This window comes from Saccostrea cucullata, unplaced genomic scaffold (assembly GCF_032062105.1).
Source record: "Saccostrea cucullata isolate Sc308-1 unplaced genomic scaffold, CSIRO_AGI_Scuc_v1 ctg5272, whole genome shotgun sequence".
NCBI classification, from domain to species: Eukaryota; Metazoa; Mollusca; class Bivalvia; order Ostreida; family Ostreidae; genus Saccostrea; species Saccostrea cuccullata.
The window spans coordinates 19,302-41,449 of record NW_026930241.1 but is presented as its reverse complement, the minus strand read 5'-3'; the positions used below and the strand labels follow the sequence as shown (position 1 = coordinate 41,449).

Genomic DNA, 22,148 nt, shown 5'->3' with positions numbered 1-22,148 from the left:
TAAAAATGCATATATTTTCAAAAAATACACCTAATTAATTCCGTGCTCTTAGTGAAAAACATCATTGCAGACACAAAAAAAGTTTATCAATGAAAGACAAGTTGGACTTGGATAGTCTCTGAAAAGTTGTTTTCCCTGTTTATTTTGTCCAAATGTTAAGACTTGAAAAGTGAAAGTACATTGCAAATGGCGGATTCTATAGGGGTTTTGTCTTTATACATGTCATGTTTTCAATAACAGCCTTTCAGAGACCATTCACGTCCAACTTGCCGTTCAATGATAAACATATATTATTTCTGCAATGATGGTTTTCACAAAAAGGACAGAATAAAGCAGGTGCTTTTTTTTTTTTTTAAAAATATGCACATTTTCTGATATAATTTTTCTCCAATTTTTTTTTTAAATATTTGTTATCAAGTGATTATTTCTATCTATTAATCAATAATATATTTATAAACTGTTAACGTTTTGACTTTATACCACACATAGTTTTGGAGCTATTGTAAAAATAATTTTTTAGACATGTTTACCTTTGACGGAACCTTAACACCCTTTAAATGCTGTTTATAAATGCATTTGGCATTGAAACCTTACATGTTGTGTAGTCAAAGTGACAAAAATATCATTCTCCAGCATTATGCAAAAAAAAAAAAAAAAAAAAAAAAAAATTCGGTCGCGTAGCTTATGAAATATTAAAAAAAGTTCAAGTTTTTTTCTGGGACAACCCTCGTATATTTATAAATATAGCAACCTGCTGTTTATTTCCTTTTAGTTAACAAAAGAAAAATGACTCAAATGTTTAAATTGATATAGTTTCAGTCGATAGTCTTTTATTCAATTGTAAATGTATATGAAGCATACTGTTTTGGAACAGACATTTCATAATAAAATCATTAAACAGACCAATATAATTTTGATCCGTTGAACAGTATCTTTTATTTCACACGTACAAGTAACAGGTGTGTAACTTTACAAAATTAAAAATAATTGAAAAACCATCAAATTTACCAGCGAAAAAACACGCTTTGCATAATTAGTATGAAATAAAATAAATTTGTCGATTTCTTTTGATCTAAATATAACACATATAATAAAGGGTACAATTGATGATTAAACAACAGGTGGCAGAAGAAAATGTATAAAAGAAAGTGATGTTCTCTGTTCATATGAGTTGCTGACAACCAGAGAAGAGGCGGGTAAATATGATATTATTCCACTTTTTCAGAAATTTAACTTGATATTTTTTAACTGCTTGTGAGTGGCAAAAAGTATGTAAAGTGAGTACAAAGTATTAACCTTAAGGTGCATCTTATTCTTTTTGTCATCTTAGGGATTCGGAATATCTCATTTTAATTAGACTGAAAAAAGTTTGTGTCTTCGAGAGTGACCACAGGCATGAAAACCTTTTTAGAAACGTCAAAAAATATCAAATGTAAGCTAAAAATGCCTTCTCTTTAATTAGTCCTAAATCATCTTTACCAGTAACAGCAACGAATACATGTAATAAACCCAGGTACAGTACATGATCATTCCTGACAGAAGGATTTAAATTTCATTTCAGAATTTCGGCCAATTACTTCAAAATTAATGTGTATATTAATTAATCGGCGCATCCAAAAATCATTTTATTTCTAAGGAAAGATATAATCTTAGAATGTAAAGTGGAAATATCGAGAACAGGCTCGGAGAGAAAACTGAATTGTAAAAGTATGAATAGAAAAATTAAATGTCTTTTGTCAAGTGTTCGTCAAGTGCAGCATACTTTCATTTTTCGAAGAAAAAATGAATGTCAAAATGAATTCCTTGTGCAAGAATTGTGGCAAATATCTAAATTTTCTTACATGGTAATTAAGTAGTGTCGTTTTTTTTTATGTAAAATTGTAGTGGGATTTTTTTTAAATAAACTGTCACTTAAAGATAAAGATCGGGAAAAAAAGCTACAAAGGAATAGGCTACCTACTATCAAGGTAAATTTTGTTTTGAATTTGTATCAAATAATTCATTTGAAAGTTCGTTATTGAAAGAGGCCAATAACTCTCTGTTCATTGGAATGAACACGACACCAGAAACCAAACAATTTTTAGACATTGTTTAGATCCAAACATGAATATTTAATTGAAGGATAAATTCATCTGTCCCTGAAATCAGTTCGACTCACTACAACAAAACAGTGTAGATTAAAAAAAAACTTCGAAATATTTTTTACGTTAAATCTAATGAAGGAGATGATCAATATATTCAGCGGGTAAAACGAAGAACTGCTCTTTAAACTATGTCCTGTTGGTTCCTATGAACAGTTGCTGACTTATATTTCCAACGGAAAATACAACACTCCGATACCAATAAGTTGCTTAAACTAGATGTTTCCGGTTTCAATAAAGTTTATTTTATAGGAATTGAAAGAGTGTACTAATTTTCATAAGTTAGGAAACCACATGTAATAAGAGCTTGTGATAGTTTCAGTGAAAGGGAAACTTGCAGGGTATGGTAGTCTTCTAGGATGGGAAATTACTTGGAATTATCTGAATTTACCACTAGTTTTTCTTGAGTTTGGAAACAGCATGGTATTGGAGCTTAATAGTTTCCTTGCTTTACAAACTTGAAGGGAATCTTCCTAGGCTTGTTTGAAACAAAATAAAACTACTAGGACTCCTTTAGTTTAATTGAAAAAGGACACTATATTGAATCGTTATATACTTGTTTCCATACCTTGGACATAAGGGGAATCTTGAACACTCCCATATTGAAAAAAAGATGATTGATAAGCTTTATGTGCCATTCTAATTTCAGATAACCAACATAATGTTTGTTAGAGTGTCTTACCTGTGTTTGGTCGGCATAGTTTTGTTCTTGACTATGGAGACAGTTCTTTCGGTAAGAAAGAAAAACGAAAGAAATATGAACTGAGAGATGTGTGAAAACTAGTTGTTAAAGCGTTCAAAAATCCTGTTTAAGAAAATGTTTAGGTACCCATGTGCTTTTAAAATATGAATTAGATAACGATGCATATTAAAAAAAAACCTGTTGTAATACTATTAAAAGAACAAAAGTCACTATTAAAGTCAGAATGAAGAGCATAACTAGATTATTGTTATTTATTACACACTTAGTAATAAATACAGGTTTTTCGCATATGCGATATGGCTAACGTCACAATAACCGTATCAGCCGTGCAGGGCTGATATGGATTTGCAGGGCTGATAACCTATATCAGCCCCGCAAATTCATATCAGCCCTGCAGGGCTGATACGGTTATTGTGACGTCAATATCACACCCTTAGTAAATTAAACCACAAAAAGAGTACTTGTGATCATACACAATTTTTGGTGGGTTCATATTCTCTTAATTTTAACTTTTTGAAAATAAGAATAATCTTAATTTACAAATACATGTAATAGGTTATTTTCAAATTACGAATCGAGTGCATTGAAATAGAAGTAGAAACAAACCCAAATCGCATGAGACAATAGACCATGTGCATGTATATGTAAGAAGTCCATGCATGATTATTTACTTATTTTCTTCTCAACTTAATGTATGCTGTATTTTATTACAAAGTATGTAATAAACATATTAATAATACCCTTTTCCACATCACATCCTTTATCAGCCCTCGACCAATATCGGCCCTCGGGCCTTCGGCCCTCTGGCTGATATTGGTGTCTCAAGCTGATACAGGATGTGATATGGAAAATGGTATGTATTATTCTCTATGTAATTGATAATAATATCTCACAGGTGTTTTGATATGCATCTTTTCGCTGAAAAATTTCTAATGCATTATGTTTATTGATATAAACAGGAAGAAGATGAAAAGAATCCTGACACCAGCGCACTTTATAAAAGAAAGTTGAAGAGAGAGGTGTGTAAATAGTAAGGGCGTTCGAAAAGCTTGTTTCAGAAAATGTTTAATGTGTTCTAAATTCATGAGTCGTAAAGAACAATGATATTCTGCAAGTTTACTGTTTAAATACATTTGACAACAATGTATTTATTAAAGTCACATTGGAGAAAATAACTAGATTATTGTTCCGAATCTGTTATTGATAATACATTTCACAGCTGTTTTAACATGCATATATTCGCTGACAATTTTCCAATGTATCATGTTTATTAATATACAGGAGGAAGACAGTATGGAAACTCCTGACGCCAGATCAACTTTTAAAAGAGACAGTATAGAACCTCCTGACGCCAGACCAACTTTTAAAAGATTGTTAAGGAGAAGAGGTTGTTTTAGCAATTTTATGTCACTGATAACGTGAATATCAATAACAAAATATTAAAACTTTTCTGTATGCTGCCTAGTCCATATACAAAATCTGAAATACAGTAGTATTTCAATGCATCATTTCAATCGAATTCTGTAAAAAAACAAAAAGACTTCTAAATAGAAATTTGGTTTTCAATGCGCATATCATCATTTGAATCACATTGTATGCCATACTAAAGTATTTACATATCTTTTCAACCTTAACATCAGAGATTGAAAGCAATAGGCATCGTCGTTAATATTGGTTTCTCAATTTTTGAAAATTATAGTTCAGTGACTAGAAATGCTGAAAAGTGTCAGACAAAATTAAAAATGAATGTTAAGATTTATTTTGAGACTTATTTAAGAAGATGAAACATTTATATTTCATATAATAATATAATATATTTATATAGTATTTAAGAAGAAAAAATAATCTCAAAAGACGAAAAGATCTACAAGAAATAAACATCTGAACATGAAATTTATATCCCAGGACATGTCACCTGATCCCATGTATGATGGTTTGGGAGGTCCATGCTTCCTCTGTTCTTATTTTATACTATTTTAAGGACTTTTAAGCTTGAATAATATTCGTAATCGCCAGGCCATATATTTCAGTTAAAAAAACATAAACATGAGCAGCTTAAATTTGCTTTTATTTGAAAAATACATTTTTGTGTCATGATCACTATCAAATAATATGCATACTTATAGACTACGATTTTTATTTTGTTTTATTAAAATAATAAGGATTTGTTTCAGCAAGAAAAGTGGCCTTCACTGCATACCTCGGTAATCAGAAAATAAAGCGCAACAAGCAAGCCATAAGATACTCTCGTATAACCCTCAACATAGGGAGAGCGTACCGACGTGGTATTTTCCGCGCCCCCGTATCTGGAGTGTATGTCTTCTTCTTCACATCCATGCCACAACGAGGCAAAGGAGACGCTCTTTGGTTGATGAAAAATGGAAGACGAGTAGTCGAGTCTGTGTCTGGAAGAGTGTCGTCAGCTTACAACATGGGAAGTAATATGGCGATCCTGTACCTTAGACGCGGCAACAAGGTTTGGGTTCAAACTTCCCCTACTTGGAAATTCTCAAAGATATACAGATACCGGTACTCAGCCAATTCCTTCTCCGGCTTTCGCCTGTATTAGTCAGTACTATGACAAAAAGCTGATGCAAAATACAATAAATGATTGATCATCAAAAATAAATACTTGTTTCGTTTTATGTGGTAAGAAAATCTTTACACTGTAAAAGTTTTATCTGATCTCTAAGATCTTATAGCTTTTTATATGATTTCATATTGCTATAGCAATTTAAAGGGAAAAGATAATTTCAAAAATTATTTTTTCTGGAAGTTATTGAAATTTCGAATACCTTAACGGGTTTGATTGATGCATCCTTACACTTTCACAAGTTTTTACTTTATCATTAATGCTTTAAAATGTTAAAAGAGTCGGAATGTTTTGTATTAATGAAAAATACACTGTATTAAAACTATCATCCTGAAAATTTAGAGTGAAAATGCGAAAGCAAACCCATTCCTTAGTAATGTAAGCCCGTGCTAAATGTTGTGTACAAAGTTTAACAAATTGAATGCACCCATGAAATTAACATACACAGATTTCGTAAACAGGAAACGAGCTCTGTTGTTGTTAATGTTTACGTTTTACTTGATGTGTTCAATTGTTAAACTCTGCACGCACCACTGAACAGGGACAGACAAAACTGATGAGATGGTTTTTTTTTCTCCCCGCACATTTCTACTATTAATTTTCTGGATGAGTGTTTTTAATCTTTTTATATTTTTCATTCATACACAACAAAACTGGTACGTTATGTAAGTATGAAGAATAAGTTAAAAATTGTGAAGGTGCAAGGATGTATCAATCAAACGCGTCGAATTTTCAATTATTAACTTTCAGAAAAATAACATTTGGATTTTATTTTCGTATGAAAAGCAACATAAAAGTTAACATTAAATATGTGTTTAAGCACCTTTAATGTTAAGTTTAAAAGAAATTTCCACCGTCTGACCTGATTCTTAGTGCAATTTTTGCTTTAAAAAACTGAATCAGAGGGACATGAGATTTGATTTTAAGCAAAAAGGCAATTTTGGTGTCCAATGTTGTATATTTGGAGTGATCAGAAAATATTTCTTAGAATTTGTTATGATTGTAACAACAAACCATAACAAACCATATCAAAGTTTGAAAACTTAATATAAATTGTCAGAATGCTTAATAGTGGTACATTCTGTTAGCGTCATTATCTCTTGACACAGCCAAATCACTTTACTTTTAAGTTACCTCTGGGCAATGGCTGAAGAAGCTTCATTCAATAGCATCAGCTCAATTTGCAAAATCCCAAATAATAGTTACCTATACAACGGGTGGTGAAAACGCTCGATAACAAATTAAATAATAAAACAGAATAACAAAATAGAAATGACATATTGTTTCAGCGTTGAAATTTTTAAAAATTAGTCCTCTTCCATGCCCATGCACAGATCGATGATATAGGCGGTCACGTGACTTGCTCCTTAGCTTTTAGTCACAGAAGCTTAAAGATTTTTTCCGATTATGATAATTCTTACCATGCAAGTTATTTTTTGTAAAAGAAAATAGTCCGTTTGTCAAAAATGGCCAAATCTCGGCAATAGTATTGGTGGATAATGATATACGTACTTTTCCATAATGAGGATGGTGACCGTCGAAACCCTAGTCCCTTGTCTCTGGGGCGTCGTTTGTTTAATGTTGAGTATGGGTGCCTTCATTTTATCACTATGATATGTTTAAAGTTAAAAGTAAACGATATTTTAGGGATTTAATAATTCTATTATTGTTAAGATATTCAACTTTTTTTCTAACCAAAAGTTTGCGATATTTCATATCAAATTCCTTAACCTCTCCCAAGATTGTTTTCACTGGGGAACAAAGCAAACATCATTTTTAAATTTCCCCCTTCCTTCAATAAAACAATCAATCCAATGGTAAGTCTTATGTCCTCATTAACCTTGTACAAATTAGTATCTACTTCTGCAATTGAATTTCCAAGATATACGTTTAACTTTAAAGCCGTTTGTTGCGCGAATATACGACTGAGTCAACCATATTTTGTCACAAGTGATCTACATATTGACGTCATTATCAGAATATGCATCACAAACAAGGGTCAAAACATTTTAATACATATGCGTTTTATAGAACATGTGTTTAACTCTATGTGTGTTAAATTTCACTCTGATCTGAAATGTGGTTTTGTAAATAATAATAATAATAATAATAATAATAATGATTGTTTTTATATAGCGCTTTTCTAGCATAAATGCTACTCAAAGCGCTTTACAATACATTATTACCCCAGCAGACCTTAACAATCCAGAATCTTTCTCAGTGCAAGCTGCCGTTATCAGCGCTAGAACACTAACATTCTGACAATATCTTTCACTGTCTATGGCCGGGTACCCCTTTTACACTTGGGTGGAGTGAGGAAATTTGTGTAAAGTGTCCTTCCCAAGGACATAACCAATCTCCAAACAGCTCAGTATTACGTTACGCTACAACTCCATATCATCGCTGCCACAGGCCTTTTGATATGACCTCGTTCAACCGTGGTTGTCTGCAGCTGCGTGACGTCACAGTTAAATAAGGCGCGGTAAAATTAGAGAATTCTAGATTAAAAAAATTGTATATGATTATGCGAGTAAAATTCTATTGATACATGAAAATACTTACAAGCATTAGCGATCCCCTGTTTTAATATCAATCTTTTTTTTATTTAAATATCTAATTTATCATGTTTAATAATTATCATGGCTTATACACCATGTGCACGCGAGATGATTAATTTGACTGAAAAAAATACTTGAGTTATCTATATGCCAAGTACAAAATTCAATCAAATGCATTTAGTATTTTAGTTCAGACCAAAAAAACATAAGGTCCATCATTAACAAGCTTTATGAAAACAGCCTGTTTATTTACTGATTTATTGAATCGGTAAATAAAATTCAAAATTACACATTGACGCCGATTATATTATAGAACATAGAAATTGGTCAAGAATTGTTATACACGATAATTAAACTGCTTAAGAATATTTTTTTTTTACCGTTTTATCTTTCTTTTCTTTTCTCCATTTTTTTAATCTGATATCATGAATAAAGACGATTATTTTTCATACATCCGATTTTAGAATTGGGGGGAAATATCAACAAAATAATTGAGGAAGTAAACAAATATTAAATCAAAATTCAATTTGCATTTTCAGCATCGATAAACAGGAACGTAATATCGTTATAAAATATAACCGGGCAGCCAGATTTTTTTTTTACAATACAACCCCCCCCCCATAAAGAGAGAGAGAGAGAGAGACAGAGAGAGAGAGAGAGAGAGTAGCTAAAAAATGACTACAAACATATACCTAATTTGTTGGTCCAAACTTTTCACACAATAAATTTCGTAAACATAACGTTAACCATGCCAATTTGCATGCATGAATACATGTATACTTCAACATACAAGGGGTGTCCTTTCAGTGAACAATTTCAACAGTAAATGGTTATGTTCGGACCCCCCCCCCCCTTCTCCCTTCCTCTACAACGTAATTGATTAAAATTCTGTTCCTGCATTTATATCGGTCGTCATTTTATATAAATCTTGATTTATCAAAACTTCTCAAAAAGTCGGTCCCAGTTAGCAGTAAACGCTATTTCCATGTAGCTTACATTGCATTGACAGAAAATGAAATATGCAACGTACGGTTTGGGATAATGGACATATAAATTTTATGTATAAAGAAAAATTTCAAAGGGCAAACGGGTTGGGGGGGCACGCGCGGCGCCCCGGCACTGGATCCGCCTTAGCGGACATTTTTTAGTGTCTCCATCGTTTGTAGAAAACCTTTCTCTGATTGAAGAAAATGATATTTAGTTTCTTTCAATGACAGTGTTATCATGCACCTTTATTACATTGGAGGGGGTGAGGATATTCAGAATTCTTTACTTCTTAGTTTCAAAATACAGTCATCACCTCCGTGCACTTTCCGTTGCGGTAACAGAATCACTCCATAATCATTTTTTTCTGTTGAAAATACATGTACAATGTCTGTCTCCAATCCGACTTATGCTTGTCAAAGTTTTTGGTATTTTTTTTAATTTTAACTTGCTATGCCCTCCCCCTTTACATACATACTTTTAAAATTGCTTAGTGCCTGATTATTGTTCTAAAAACCTCAATATTTCAAGTAATTTTAAATAGTTAGGGTTTACTGTAATTAAAAGTAATACAGTACAATCAATTTAACTCAATATAACAGGTCTAGGCGGCCTCTGTTTTTGGAGGATAGATTTTATCCTCTAGAAACAGAGGATGGAGGTGTCGCCACCTACCGGACTTTTCAAAACAAAGGGCAGTCTAAACCAAACAAATAACAGCAACTCTTGCATCTCAAGTCCCAGTTTATGTACCGTACTCTGATTTTTCAACAAAAACAAATAAAAGGTTAAATTTCATACGATGATGGTTAAATATAGGTATTTAAATCATTTTAACAAATTTCGGTAATTTGCTGTCAATGAATTATTCATTTGAAAGCTTTGTTAAAGACCCTTTCCTGTCTGAAAATTAATTATAGCCAACCTCATTTTCCGGTACCATAATTATGTGTTAACAGCATAAAAGTTTTAAAAAACATATTTTTGAAAAATTCAGTTTCATTATTATTTCATTTAATAAGACGGTAGAGGAATTTTTCTTTGAAGTTTGCTCTTCTGCACGGGACTACAGTGGGCGGAGCTACTTTCCGTTCTGTATAAGTCTTCTATACTGTTGTATGTGTATACATCTAATAAAACTGAAATATTAAGACCCCTGAAATAAATTAGGATCAATCTCCATCTACAGCAAGGTTAGACCGTCCCCTTTATCAGTTAAGACTGACTTAAATTCAATTGCGTCTACCCGTTGTCAAAACTAATCTGACTGAAACTTACGTTGTCCGTGGCAATATATATACTGCGAATGCATGGTCCCCGTCGAGGCCTCATCTAAGAACTCTAGCGGAAGTTTAGATGCTGCACAGCTAAAAAGTGGGATTTTTTTTCTTATTTTCTCTAAATAACATTTATTTTATCTTTGCTTAAATTATCAGGCAGAGTGTATTTTGTCTTTACAGTACGTTTTCTTTTGTGTTTCCTTTTCCTCTAATCTTTAATTAAAAGAAATATGAAAGTAATGTTATTTATGTATTGTTTGAGCATTTAAGTGCCTTTTTATTTGTCCTGATAGGGAAAAAACATAAAAATTAAACAAAATAACAAGAAATATTAAGTAGAAATGAAGCGCAAGAGGTGCCAACTTTGAAAGCGTATTGTAAAAATTCTAGACATAGAATCTCAAATCGCCACATACAATTGATAGTTTAATGTCTGATCTTTTATTTAATTGTACTCTGGTGCTTGCACTTTTTGATTAAAGGTAGGCATGCGGCGTTTGAAAATTACCTGTGCTATCCTCTGAAATCAGAAGATAAACTATCCGACATTGCATTGCGATTTCCATATATGGTAAAAAATTTGGCTGCCATATTGAATCTAGCTATCCTCCAAAAACGGAGGCCGCCCAGTCCTGTATAAAAGGAGGCAGCACAAATTTCCTCATGTCAACATTGTCCACAACTAAAAGAAGGTGAGGGTTTTTTTCTGTATCTTTGTATTTTTCCCACATTCCATTTGATTCAGTAAAGAGCAGAAATTTATCTCAAGTTGAATCTTTATGACATTTAAGATAAAGTAAAAATACATAATCTCTGTATGGCAGCAAAGGTACTATGTATGATGAACTTGCATAAAAAAAAAATACTTATGAAAAACATTGCAAAATAAATACACATTTAGGGTGTTTTTCCTGGATTTCCGGTATCAAACTTGTTATGATTGATAGTATCATACATAAATATAACAACACAATGAAACTCTGATGTGATCATTTTATCATTTGCCTCTACATGTATTCAAATTAAAAGAAAAAAAATATGTTGAATAACTTATAACTGTTACTTCTACTTAAAAATATGTATGTGTAAAACAATGATACATGTGAAAAAATTATCCCAGTTAAACAAGAGTGACTTCTTTTGGGGGCTCCTTTTGTCTCTGAAGATCACATCCACTGTTTTTGTCTTTGAAGACCATATCCACTTTGATGGTCACTTTGATGGTAGGGTGCTGAGTGATTGAAACAGTGATGTTGACATTCATACATTTCTGTTTAGGTAGAAAGGTCAGGACTTCAAAAATCAGCCTGAAAAAAAAATTTAATTGTGATAAATGCATATTTCTCACACTGTCTATTTACTTATATACACATATAAAAAAAAACACTAGTCATTTACGCTAAATTTATGAATAACAGATACATGCAAGACATTCCAACAAATTAGATAATAAACACAATGCCATGCACATGTAGTTGCATGGTTACAAAACTACAATGTCATCATGATATTATGAATGATATCAGAAAACAAGACATTTACGAAATATTGATGCCCTGCATGGCAACTTATGGCAAAAATTGAAGTTTTTCAAATGCAGGTCAAAATCCAAAGGTCAAGGTCAAATTTGGTTGTACCCGCAGTAAGGGATTTACATAAGGAATACATATGTGAAATATGAAAGCAATAGACCCACACATCCAAATGTGAGCTGCATTCAAGATTTTGTGGACAAACAGGCAGACAGACAGATAGACCTACAGATGGACAAACAGGGCAAAAAATATATACTCCCAAATCTAAGAATATGGGGGCATAACAAGTCAAATACAATACATTATGATGCAACATTTTTCTGATTTACTCAAGCTTACTTTACACTAAAAAAAAAATAAAACTGTGGCTAGTGTAGGGATATTGCAATGTATGCCATTTCTTTTTAGTCTTTTAACCTAGTTAAAGAATTTTCACTTCTGTAAATCATTTACTTTTGTGTATTTATTGTAATGTACACTATTCAGAACTGTTAAATCATAATTTGTGAACTGATAGAATAAACCTCATTTAAGATTTTTTTATCTTAGAAAATGAGATTCAGAATTTCATATATCAGAACAAAGACAAATTTATTTTAAAAATTTGAATCGTGACATTTTGCATAGGCATTGGAACTGGAGGAGGGGGGGAGGGGGGCTTAGCCCCCTCCCCCCTTTTTTGCAAAAATAGACATTATATACATGTAGGCATTGAAAATTGGGATTTAACCTTTTTCGTTGGTTTAGCCCCCCCCCCCCCTTTTCAATTTGCTTCCATGTTTTGATATGAATCATGATACAGTTCAAGTGTATCATGACATAACACAATTAACATCTAGCCATACTGTTGTTTATAAATGCACTTCCTGATCTGTCCTAAATTTGATACTGTTTTGTGTGTTGAAGGAGATTATGATATTTGAATTTTTTACCTTCAATGTGATAATCAGGCAGTATCTGTCACAGTCATGAGTGCCTTACTGTGGTCAGAAAGCTTGATTGATAAAGCATCACAGTCCTATATTTTGGGAATTAAGCCTTGGGTGACATTGTAGTCATATCCTGGAGTTGTCCTTATTGTTCTCTCCCTTTCCTGTTAAAATCAAACATTAGTTTACTTCTCTATTATAATAGTATTCTTCATTTTCAATTCCTCAGTAGGAAATATTTGGATTTTCAGAATTTGAAGCTTGCAACAGATACATGTACATGAGATCTACAATGCTGTATGTGTGACATATGGTCTACTTGTATAATTTTGTTGAATAATAACAATGATTTTCTATAATTTTAAGACTTAATGTAGTAGAATGAGATAATTAATTTTTAATTTTAATGATGTGTTCTAACTCTTTTGGTGTATGCTATAGTTAAACAGGTCCAGGAAAATCACTATATTTAGCTATATAGCTTAATTTACCTATATCTACCTACATGTATTTAACATTTTTAAAAGTGTATTTTTGGTGAATTGTTTTCAGTCCATTTCAAAGTTGAAAACTAACATGACTAATACTGCCTTATTATGCGACTTTTTGTCTGCTTTTGATAAAAAGAAATTTACTCCGAAATAGCTAAATAAAGCTACATTATATAGGTAAATAAAGCTATATATACATATAGGTAGATTTAGCTATATAGCTAAATATAGTGATTTTTCTGGACCTGTAAATTGGGACTGGGAGAACTCATGGTCTAAATGGTTATCATAACGACGGACATGTGTTACTCATTTACAGAAATTGTCTCGTCTTATACAGTATTCAAACTTTACCTTTTATCACATCAATGTTTCCTCAGCCCCGTCATCACAGAATTTTTAGTTTTCATTGAGCTCAGTCTCGAATTACAAAGCTCTTTATTTTCTCGAATATTCTCATCATTATTGATGGCATTTTGGAAAAAGTTTGGAAAGCCTGTGGCAGTGGCGTTATTCGTAGGGAAAGTAGTCCCGGAGAATCGACACTGTATGGAGTTTGGGACATAACGTCGGCTTGTTGTGGCCAGGATTCGAACTCACAACCTTTCGGTTTGGATTCCGGCACCTTAACCACTGGACTACCGACGCCACACTGGACTACCGACGTAAATATAGAGATAAATTTTTAATCACCCCCTCACATGTAAGCATTACATTCATGCAGAGAAAAGTAAATATTATCTGCAATAACACATGTACAACTACATCTATACTCACAGGCAATAATGAGAAATGGTTCACGGGAATTTGTTCGCAGTAAAATTTCTCCTATACAGTGGACATCTCAAGGCAATATCCATCAGAATAGTGCATCGCTCTAAGTTTTGATTTACTGTTCGAGGATTACTCAAAATGTCATTTTCAACGAAAAATCAAGAAAACCAGTCATTAATATGGGAGTTTTTTCATATTCGACAAAGGAAATGTATCCAGATTGCCTAAAGTCTGTCTCTCAGAAAGTGGTAATTAGTATGTTCGTGGCCTCTTCTTTAAATCAATATCAAGTTTTATATAGGTATCCGGTTTACTTTTCATATGATTTCAAATTCAAGTCATAAAAATACCCTTTTTTCTACATAATTCTGCTTAAGCCGTAAAGTACGGGAAAAAGAAAGTTGAAATTGATTATGACGTCATAACGGATCTAACACCAAAAATTAGTCTAAAGTTATTTGGACTTAAAGAAATTTTCTAAGTCCAAATTAAAGGAGTTTAGGGGCTGAAATTTTTATTATATACTCTACAGAAAATCTGATTACATATTCTTTCTCGTCTTGAAAAAACAAAAAAAATGATATATAGAACATCAATATAGGATAACAAACAAAAAAATTGACCCCTAAAACCTTTTTAATTTTAAGGAACTTCTTGTGACCTTAATTTCCACATTGAAATAATTCCTTTTTAGGGATGAAATTTTTATTTGTGGAGCTAACTTAATGTGCCTTATATCATTTTCTTTGTCTCAATGTGACGAGGAAGAATATGTAATCACTTTTATCATAAGACATCTTTTAAGATTTTTATGCCCCTAAAACTCTGAAATTGGACTTAGAATTTTTTTTCACACTCTAAAAAATGCTCATAGGGTCTAAACCTCCCTTTAAATAAAGATTTTTATATTATCTTTTGTATAATCAATTTCTGCTTTTTAAGATGAACATCATATGTAAAGTATATCTATATAGTTGGAAAATTATAGAAATCAGCCCCAAAAAGCATTTTCAATAGCGCACTGAAAATTTTCTAAGTCCAAATTAAAGGAGTTAAGGGGCTGAAATTTTTATTATATACTCTACAGAAAATCTGATTACATATTCTTTCTCGTCTTGAAAAGACAAAAAAATGATATATAGAACATCAATATAGGATAACAAACAAAAAAATTGACCCCTAAAACCTTTTTAATTTTAAGGAACTTCTTGTGACCTTAATTTCCACATTGAAATAATTCCTTTTTGGGGATGAAATTTTTATTTGTTTAGCTATCTTAATGTGCCTTATATCATTTTCTTTGTCTCAATGTGACGAGGAAGAATATGTAATCACTTTTATCATAAGACATCTTTTAAGATTTTTATGCCCCTAAAACTCTGAAATTGGACTTAGAATTTTTTCTCACACTCTAAAAAATGCTCATAGGGTCTAAACCTCCCTTTAAATAAAGATTTTATATTATCTTTTGTATAATCAATTTCTGCTTTTTAAGATGAACATCATATGTAAAGTATATCTATATAGTTGGAAAATTATAGAAATCAGCCCCAAAAAGCATTTTCAATAGCGCACTGAAAATTTTCTAAGTCCAAATTAAAGGAGTTAAAGGGCTGAAATTTTTATTATATACTCTACAGAAAATCTGATTACATATTCTTTCTCGTCTTGAAAAGACAAAAAAAATGATATATAGAACATCAATATAGGATAACAAACAAAAAAATTGACCCCTAAAACCTTTTTAATTTTAAGGAACTTCTTGTGACCTTAATTTCCACATTGAAATAATTCCTTTTTGGGGATGAAATTTTTATTTGCGGAGCTATCTTAATGTGCCTTATATCATTTTCTTTGTCTCAATGTGACGAGGAAGAATATGTAATCACTTTTATCATAAGATATCTTTTAAGATTTTTATGCCCCTAAAACTCTGAAATTGGACTTAGAATTTTTTCTCACACTCTAAAAAATGCTCATAGGGTCTAAACCTCCCTTTAAATAAAGATTTTATATTATCTTTTGTATAATCAATTTCTGCTTTTTAAGATGAACATCATATGTAAAGTATATCTATAAAATTATTTTCACATCTCTGTCTGATTCTGTATAGGACCTAGAAGCGAAAAACCGAACCCCCATAAGCCTCCGCTAGAGCGCGATTTACGAATTTAGCTAAATAATTAAATAAAACGTAATTTCTCGACCAGGAGAGCTTCGGAAACCTTTGAAATATATTTTTATCTTGTAGAACAATTATTCAGCAACATTTTTAGATATAAAACGTGTGTATAGCGGCATTTTTAAAAGGCCAGTGGCCGAAATACCAACCCTACCCCCTACCGTATTTTATTATCATTCATTGCTCTTTCGCTTGTCAGTTCTTCTAAGGCGATCTATTAAAGATTAAAAATATTTAATCCTGCTTGCAATTTAATGCTCTTTACGATAAAATTATTTTCACATCTCTATCTGATTCCCTATAGGACCTAGAAGCGAAAAACCGAACCCCCATAAGCCTCCGCTAGAGCGCGATTTACGAATTTAGCTAAATAATTAAATAAAACGTAATTTCTCGACCAGGAGAGCTTCGGAAACCTTTAAATTATATTTTCATCTTGTAGAACAATTATTCAGCAACATTTTGAGATATAAATCGTGTGTATAGCGGCATTTTTTAAAGGCCAGTGGCCGAAATACCAACCCTACCCCCTGCCGTATTTTCTTATCATTTATTGCTCTTTCGCTTGTCAGTTCTTCTAAGGCGAACTAATAAAGATTAAAAATATTTATTCCTGCTTGAAATTTAATGTTCTTTACGATAAAAGTATTTTCACATCTCTATCTTATACCGTTAAGGACCTAGAAGTGAAAAACCGAACCCGCCGTATCGTCCGCTAGAGCCCGATTTACGAAATTCCAGAAATAATTAAATAAAACCTATTTTCTCGACCAGGAGAGCTTTGAAAACCTTTGAAATATATTTTTATCTTGTAGAACAATTATTCAGCAACATTTTGAGATATAAATCGTGTGTATAGCGGCATTTTTTAAAGGCCAGTGGCCGAAATACCAACCCTACCCCTTTCCGTATTTTATTATCATTTTTTGCTCTTTCGCTTGTCAGTTCTTTTAAGGCGATTTAATAAAGATAAAAAATATTTATTCCTGCTTGAAATTTAATGCTCTTTACGATAAAATTATTTTCACATCTCAATCTTATACCGTTAAGGACGTAGAAGCGAAAAACCGAACCCGTCGTATCATCCGTTAGAGCGCGATTTACGAAATTCCAAAAATAATTAAATAAAACCTATTTTCTCGACCAGGAGAACTTCGGAAACCTTTGAAATATATTTTTATCTTGTAGAACAATTATTCAGCAACATTTTGAGATATAAATTGTGTGTAAACCGCTATTTTATAAAGGCCAGTGGCCGAAATACCAACCTTACCCCCTGCGTTTTTTATTATCATTTATTGCTCTTTCGCTTGTCAGCTCTTCTAAGGCGAGTTAATAAAGATAAAAAATATTTATTCCTGCTTGGAATTTAATGCTCTTTACGATAAAATAATTTCCACATCTCTATCTCATTCCGTATAGGTCCTAGGAGCGAAAAACCGAACCCGCCGTATCATCCGCTAGAGCGCGATTAACGAATTTTCTTAATTAATTAAATAAAACCTACTTTCTCGCTGAGGAGTGCTTCGGAAACCTTTCAAATATATTTTTATTTTGTGGAATAATTATTCAGCAACAATTATTGATAAAAAATGTGTTGATAGCGGCATTTTTAAAGCCACAGGAAGCGGAACCCTGACCATACCCCCTCCTTTTATTTCTATAATTAATTATTCAAAAAAATTAATATCCTTTTTCCTCTTCCTTTAAAGGTATAAAATTAAAATAAAAGTCTATTCCGACTTAGAATTTGATGCTCTTTTAAATGAAAATATTGCCGAAGCTCTATCTCAAATACTTAAGGAATTAGAGCGAGTCAATATTTTGAAAAAAAAGGGGGGTGGGTTATATTTTTGTCATTAATAATAAATTTCTCGTGTAATAATTTATTTTTTTTAGTTTTAAATTAAAGAACATAAATTTACTAATATTTTGACACCAAATATATATTAATATCTTTAAAATTGCCTGAGCTACATAGTATCTAAATACTTATTATTCTCCGATTTTGTTAATTTTAGGGTATTTCCGGTCTACTGTGGCCGTAATTTATTAATATAAATAGTTTTTCTTGGTGTCTTTGTAAAGATCTTTTCAATATCTATCTATTTTAATAAAAAAATAATATATAATTATTAAAATTCAAGAGATATTATAGCCTGTTTCCCTGGCCTTCCCACAATGCTGCGCAAACGAAGGCCAGGCACGCACTGATTCATGGTTTCCTACTATAGGAGAGTTTTCAACATGGCGGATTACATGGTGAGTAACGTGGGTTCAGATAAATTGGTCTATTACAGAGAATCTAGCTGTATCATTTGGGATTAATGTTTACCATTGATATGATACGGGTCTCCCATGATATTATATGCCCTCATTTCATGCATTATACAATTGATCGTAATTATCTACACCCGTGAAGCGGAAGGAGGGGGTGGTCCTTTGTATTATAGAATAAACAACCGAATGTAGAGTGATAGAACTATTAAAATTCATAAAGTAACGAAACAACACTTTGTTAACATATTATGAAAATGTATTTATCCTTTTTATGTTTCACTTCAGCTATGAGACTCCCACAACTCGAATTTCCTCGGGGTTTTTTCATACTTGTCATTGAACTAGGTAAGCTGTAGGTTACAAAAAGTTGTCTCCGTCCTATTCCTTACTGTCACCTGCTTAACAAGTATTTTTTTCATGAACCATGATAATCTTACACAGAAGCAAGAAATGGCGATTTCCATTATTCTATTGTATCTGAATGAAATGTACGCTGACTCCAAGGGCTGGGGTTGATATCAAATCAATGGTCATTCATTAATCATTATGAAGAATACTGAATAGCAATAAATTCATGATTCTAGCTACATGTACATATAATGTTTTACATTGTGTACAAAAATTATTCACTTATAATTTCATATGCATATATATAATGAGCATTTAATTATGTATATACATTTAATCATTAGTAATCATGGTAATTATATGGACTGTGTAATTTCATATGATTAACCATATTGTTGACAAACAGTTGATTTATTTTGAAGATCCTACACATATTATAAGAATTAATGGAAAGAAAAAATTAAATGCACTTATGTAACAATCTTTGTAGCACAATGTAGTGCGGCATACAAAATAGTTTGTATGCAGATGTCAGTTCAAGTCTGACCAGAGATCACTGTTGTGCAATTAATTTTTTCATCTAAACATACCTCCTTAGTTCATTAGTTTTATGTTCATATTAATTAAGTCCATAATTATCGTGATTATTAAGAATGTGAATGAAGGAATAAAAAAAAAACATTATCATCCATACTTTACTGATTCTCTATTTTTATAGGAAATAATCAGTGATGGAGAAGTTTGTGATATTATAGATTTTTACAATTCTAAATACGGAAGTGCCATAAAGAATTTGAAACCCTTGCAGCATCAAGCTTTATCTTGCATTGTTGATAGGAACTCTAAAAGTGGTGATCTAATATGCATGCTACCCACAGGTTATGGGAAAAGTTTGATATATGAACTTGTTCCTCTTGTGCTTGAAAAGAAGTTTGATCAAAATACTGTTATGTTAGTTTTAGAACCTTTAAACGTTATTATTGAGCAACAGCTTTCAAAACTTGGTTCAAGTGCGATGTCTATTTGTGAAAATATGAAGGAGTCAGATTTAAAGAAATTAACGGAAAATAGTGTTCAATACATTTATTCTCACCCTGAACATATCATTGGCAACAAAGAAATAAATAATGTGCTTTCTTCGGATTCCTGTCAAAGTAGGAAATGCGTTATAGTTGTCGATGAAGCACATTGTGTTCTTGACTGGGGGGAGGAGTATAGACCTATGTTCAGCAGAATTAGAGAGTTGCGAGCTGTGTTGCCAGACGCTAAACTTGTTGCCCTCAGCGCTACATTATCACAGACAGCTCAAAGGGATGTTGCCAAAGTACTTTTAATGAGAAATATGAAAGTGGTCGCATCCCAGCCTACCCGTGAAAACATCTCATTAGTTGTCATGCGAAGACCCCCACTAGGTTCGAACATTTCTTCAAAGGACACATATGACTATGTTTTCCTGCCATTATTGAATGAGTTGAAATTGAAGGGTCAGAAGTTTCCACTGACAATTGTGTATTGTAGTGGAAGCATGGATTGGGTGGGATATGGTTTTGAAGTTTCTTCAAAAATTCTTGGTACCGACATGCATGTTGGTAATAAAAGTCCTGAGAATCAGCGTGTGGTTATGTACCACTCATCCATTGAAAAAGGGGACAAGGCATGTATTTACACTCGTAGTATTGAATGTGTGAATATTTCTTTAGATAATTTATTTTTTCTAAATTTTCGACAGTAACTTTGCAAATTTTGATTCTAAAAGAATCAACACAAAATGATGTACAGTTACAATTTTATTTTTTGTAGCTTAAAGATATTATCTTTAAAAACCTTTCTAAGCCTCCTTGTGAGTCTCCACTAAAATTAGTGTTTGCTACAATAGCCTTGGGAATGGGGGCAGATCTTCAACATGTAGAGCGAGTCATACATGTTGGATCACCAATGAATATGGAAGGTAAACAATAATATTGATAATAATGTAATATAACGAATCAAGCATGTTGGATGTCCCATGAATTAGTCAAAATCCTCAGAAATGTTAAATTTTGTTTCAATACATTTAAACAACAAAATATTCTTGATCAGTTTCCAACAACATATTGGGAGAGCTACATATAGAATTCAATGCATTATATACATGTATTACATTATTATTACAAATTTATAAACATTGAATTTATGTGAATTGTTTCAATCATGCATAAATGAATTTTAAAATAAGATTTTTGTATAAACTTAACAGCCTATATACAGCAAGTTGGCCGAGCTGGCAGAAATGGGAAGCAATGTATTGCAGTGATATTCTTCAATAATTCTGATTTAGGACGCCAAGGTGTTAGTAAATCTGTGAAGGATTTTTGTAAAAATGACTCTGAATGTCGTAAAACTGTTATAAATGCCTATTTCGGCTTTACTTGCAATGACAGCATGGCCACTGAAAGACCTTTATGTTGTGATGTCTGTAATGAAGAACTTAAAAGTGAATGGCATTACGAGACACCCATGGATGAGAGGAAAAAATGTGTTTTAAGACAAGCCATACAAACATATGTACAGGCGTCAAAGTTAGAAAAGGTTGTATTGCCCGCTCACGTGGAGAAGCTTGTTTTTAATGCACTTTTCTACACGGATTCAAGTGCCATTGAAAAAGATTTTACATATCCTTGTATGTTATCTGCTACTTTAGCAACAATCATATGCCAAATGTTAGAGCAATTTCATTAAACAGCGTTACACCATGGCAAATGCCAATCAATCCTTTGATATTGACATGATTAAGTTATATATTTGACTTAATACCTTTAAATTTTATCTAATCTGGACTGGTTTATTAGTCCTCTACTGGTGAAACCAGAGGGGATGTAGGCTTCCTCTGAGTCTGTCCATCTGTCCGCCGGTCCTTCTGTCCCTCTCTCAGTCAGTCTGTCCTTCTTGATTTATCACTTTTTTTCTAAACACTTGTAAATATTAAGCTGATTTTTTATATGTAAGTGTACCTTGATGATTTACAGGTCAAGTTTGAATTGAATTCGACATCATTAAATTTTGACAGAATTATTGCATTTTTAATTTTTTTAATAATTGGGATTATGATCTGGTTCCTGGCACTAAATTAATGTTCCAAACGAGCTTGTATCCAAAAGAGAAAGAGGGAACTTGGCTTATGAAATACTCTCATGTCATGATAATTACTTTTAAAACAATATTGATTATAAAATTATGCAATGTTATGCAAACATTTACATACTTTAACAATCATTAATTTCATATTGTTATTTGCTTCTTTTAAAAAATCTTTGTTACAGTAATAAATGTATATAACATATTTGGGATTGTACCTAGTAAATTACTCAAGG

The 22,148-nt window shown here is 32.1% G+C and overlaps 2 protein-coding genes across 2 annotated transcripts; both read left to right on the top strand.

Moving 5' to 3' along the window:
* Positions 1–1,181: 1,181 nt before the first annotated feature.
* Positions 1,182–5,473, top strand: LOC134283368 (complement C1q tumor necrosis factor-related protein 3-like). Its single transcript, XM_062765824.1, has 5 exons — positions 1,182–1,196; positions 2,791–2,874; positions 3,804–3,863; positions 4,126–4,231; positions 5,019–5,473. The coding sequence occupies exons 2-5, from the start codon at positions 2,803–2,805 to the stop codon at positions 5,411–5,413; spliced, it is 633 nt and encodes a 210-aa protein (XP_062621808.1). The 5' UTR covers positions 1,182–1,196; positions 2,791–2,802; the 3' UTR covers positions 5,414–5,473.
* A 12,944-nt stretch (positions 5,474–18,417) lies between these two features.
* On the top strand, positions 18,418–21,814 carry LOC134283369 (ATP-dependent DNA helicase Q1-like). The gene is made up of 5 exons (XM_062765825.1): positions 18,418–18,432; positions 19,517–20,452; positions 20,599–20,746; positions 21,035–21,457; positions 21,804–21,814. Exons 1-5 carry the CDS (start codon positions 18,418–18,420, stop codon positions 21,812–21,814), a joined length of 1,533 nt encoding a protein of 510 aa, XP_062621809.1.
* The last annotated feature ends 334 nt before the right edge of the window (positions 21,815–22,148 follow it).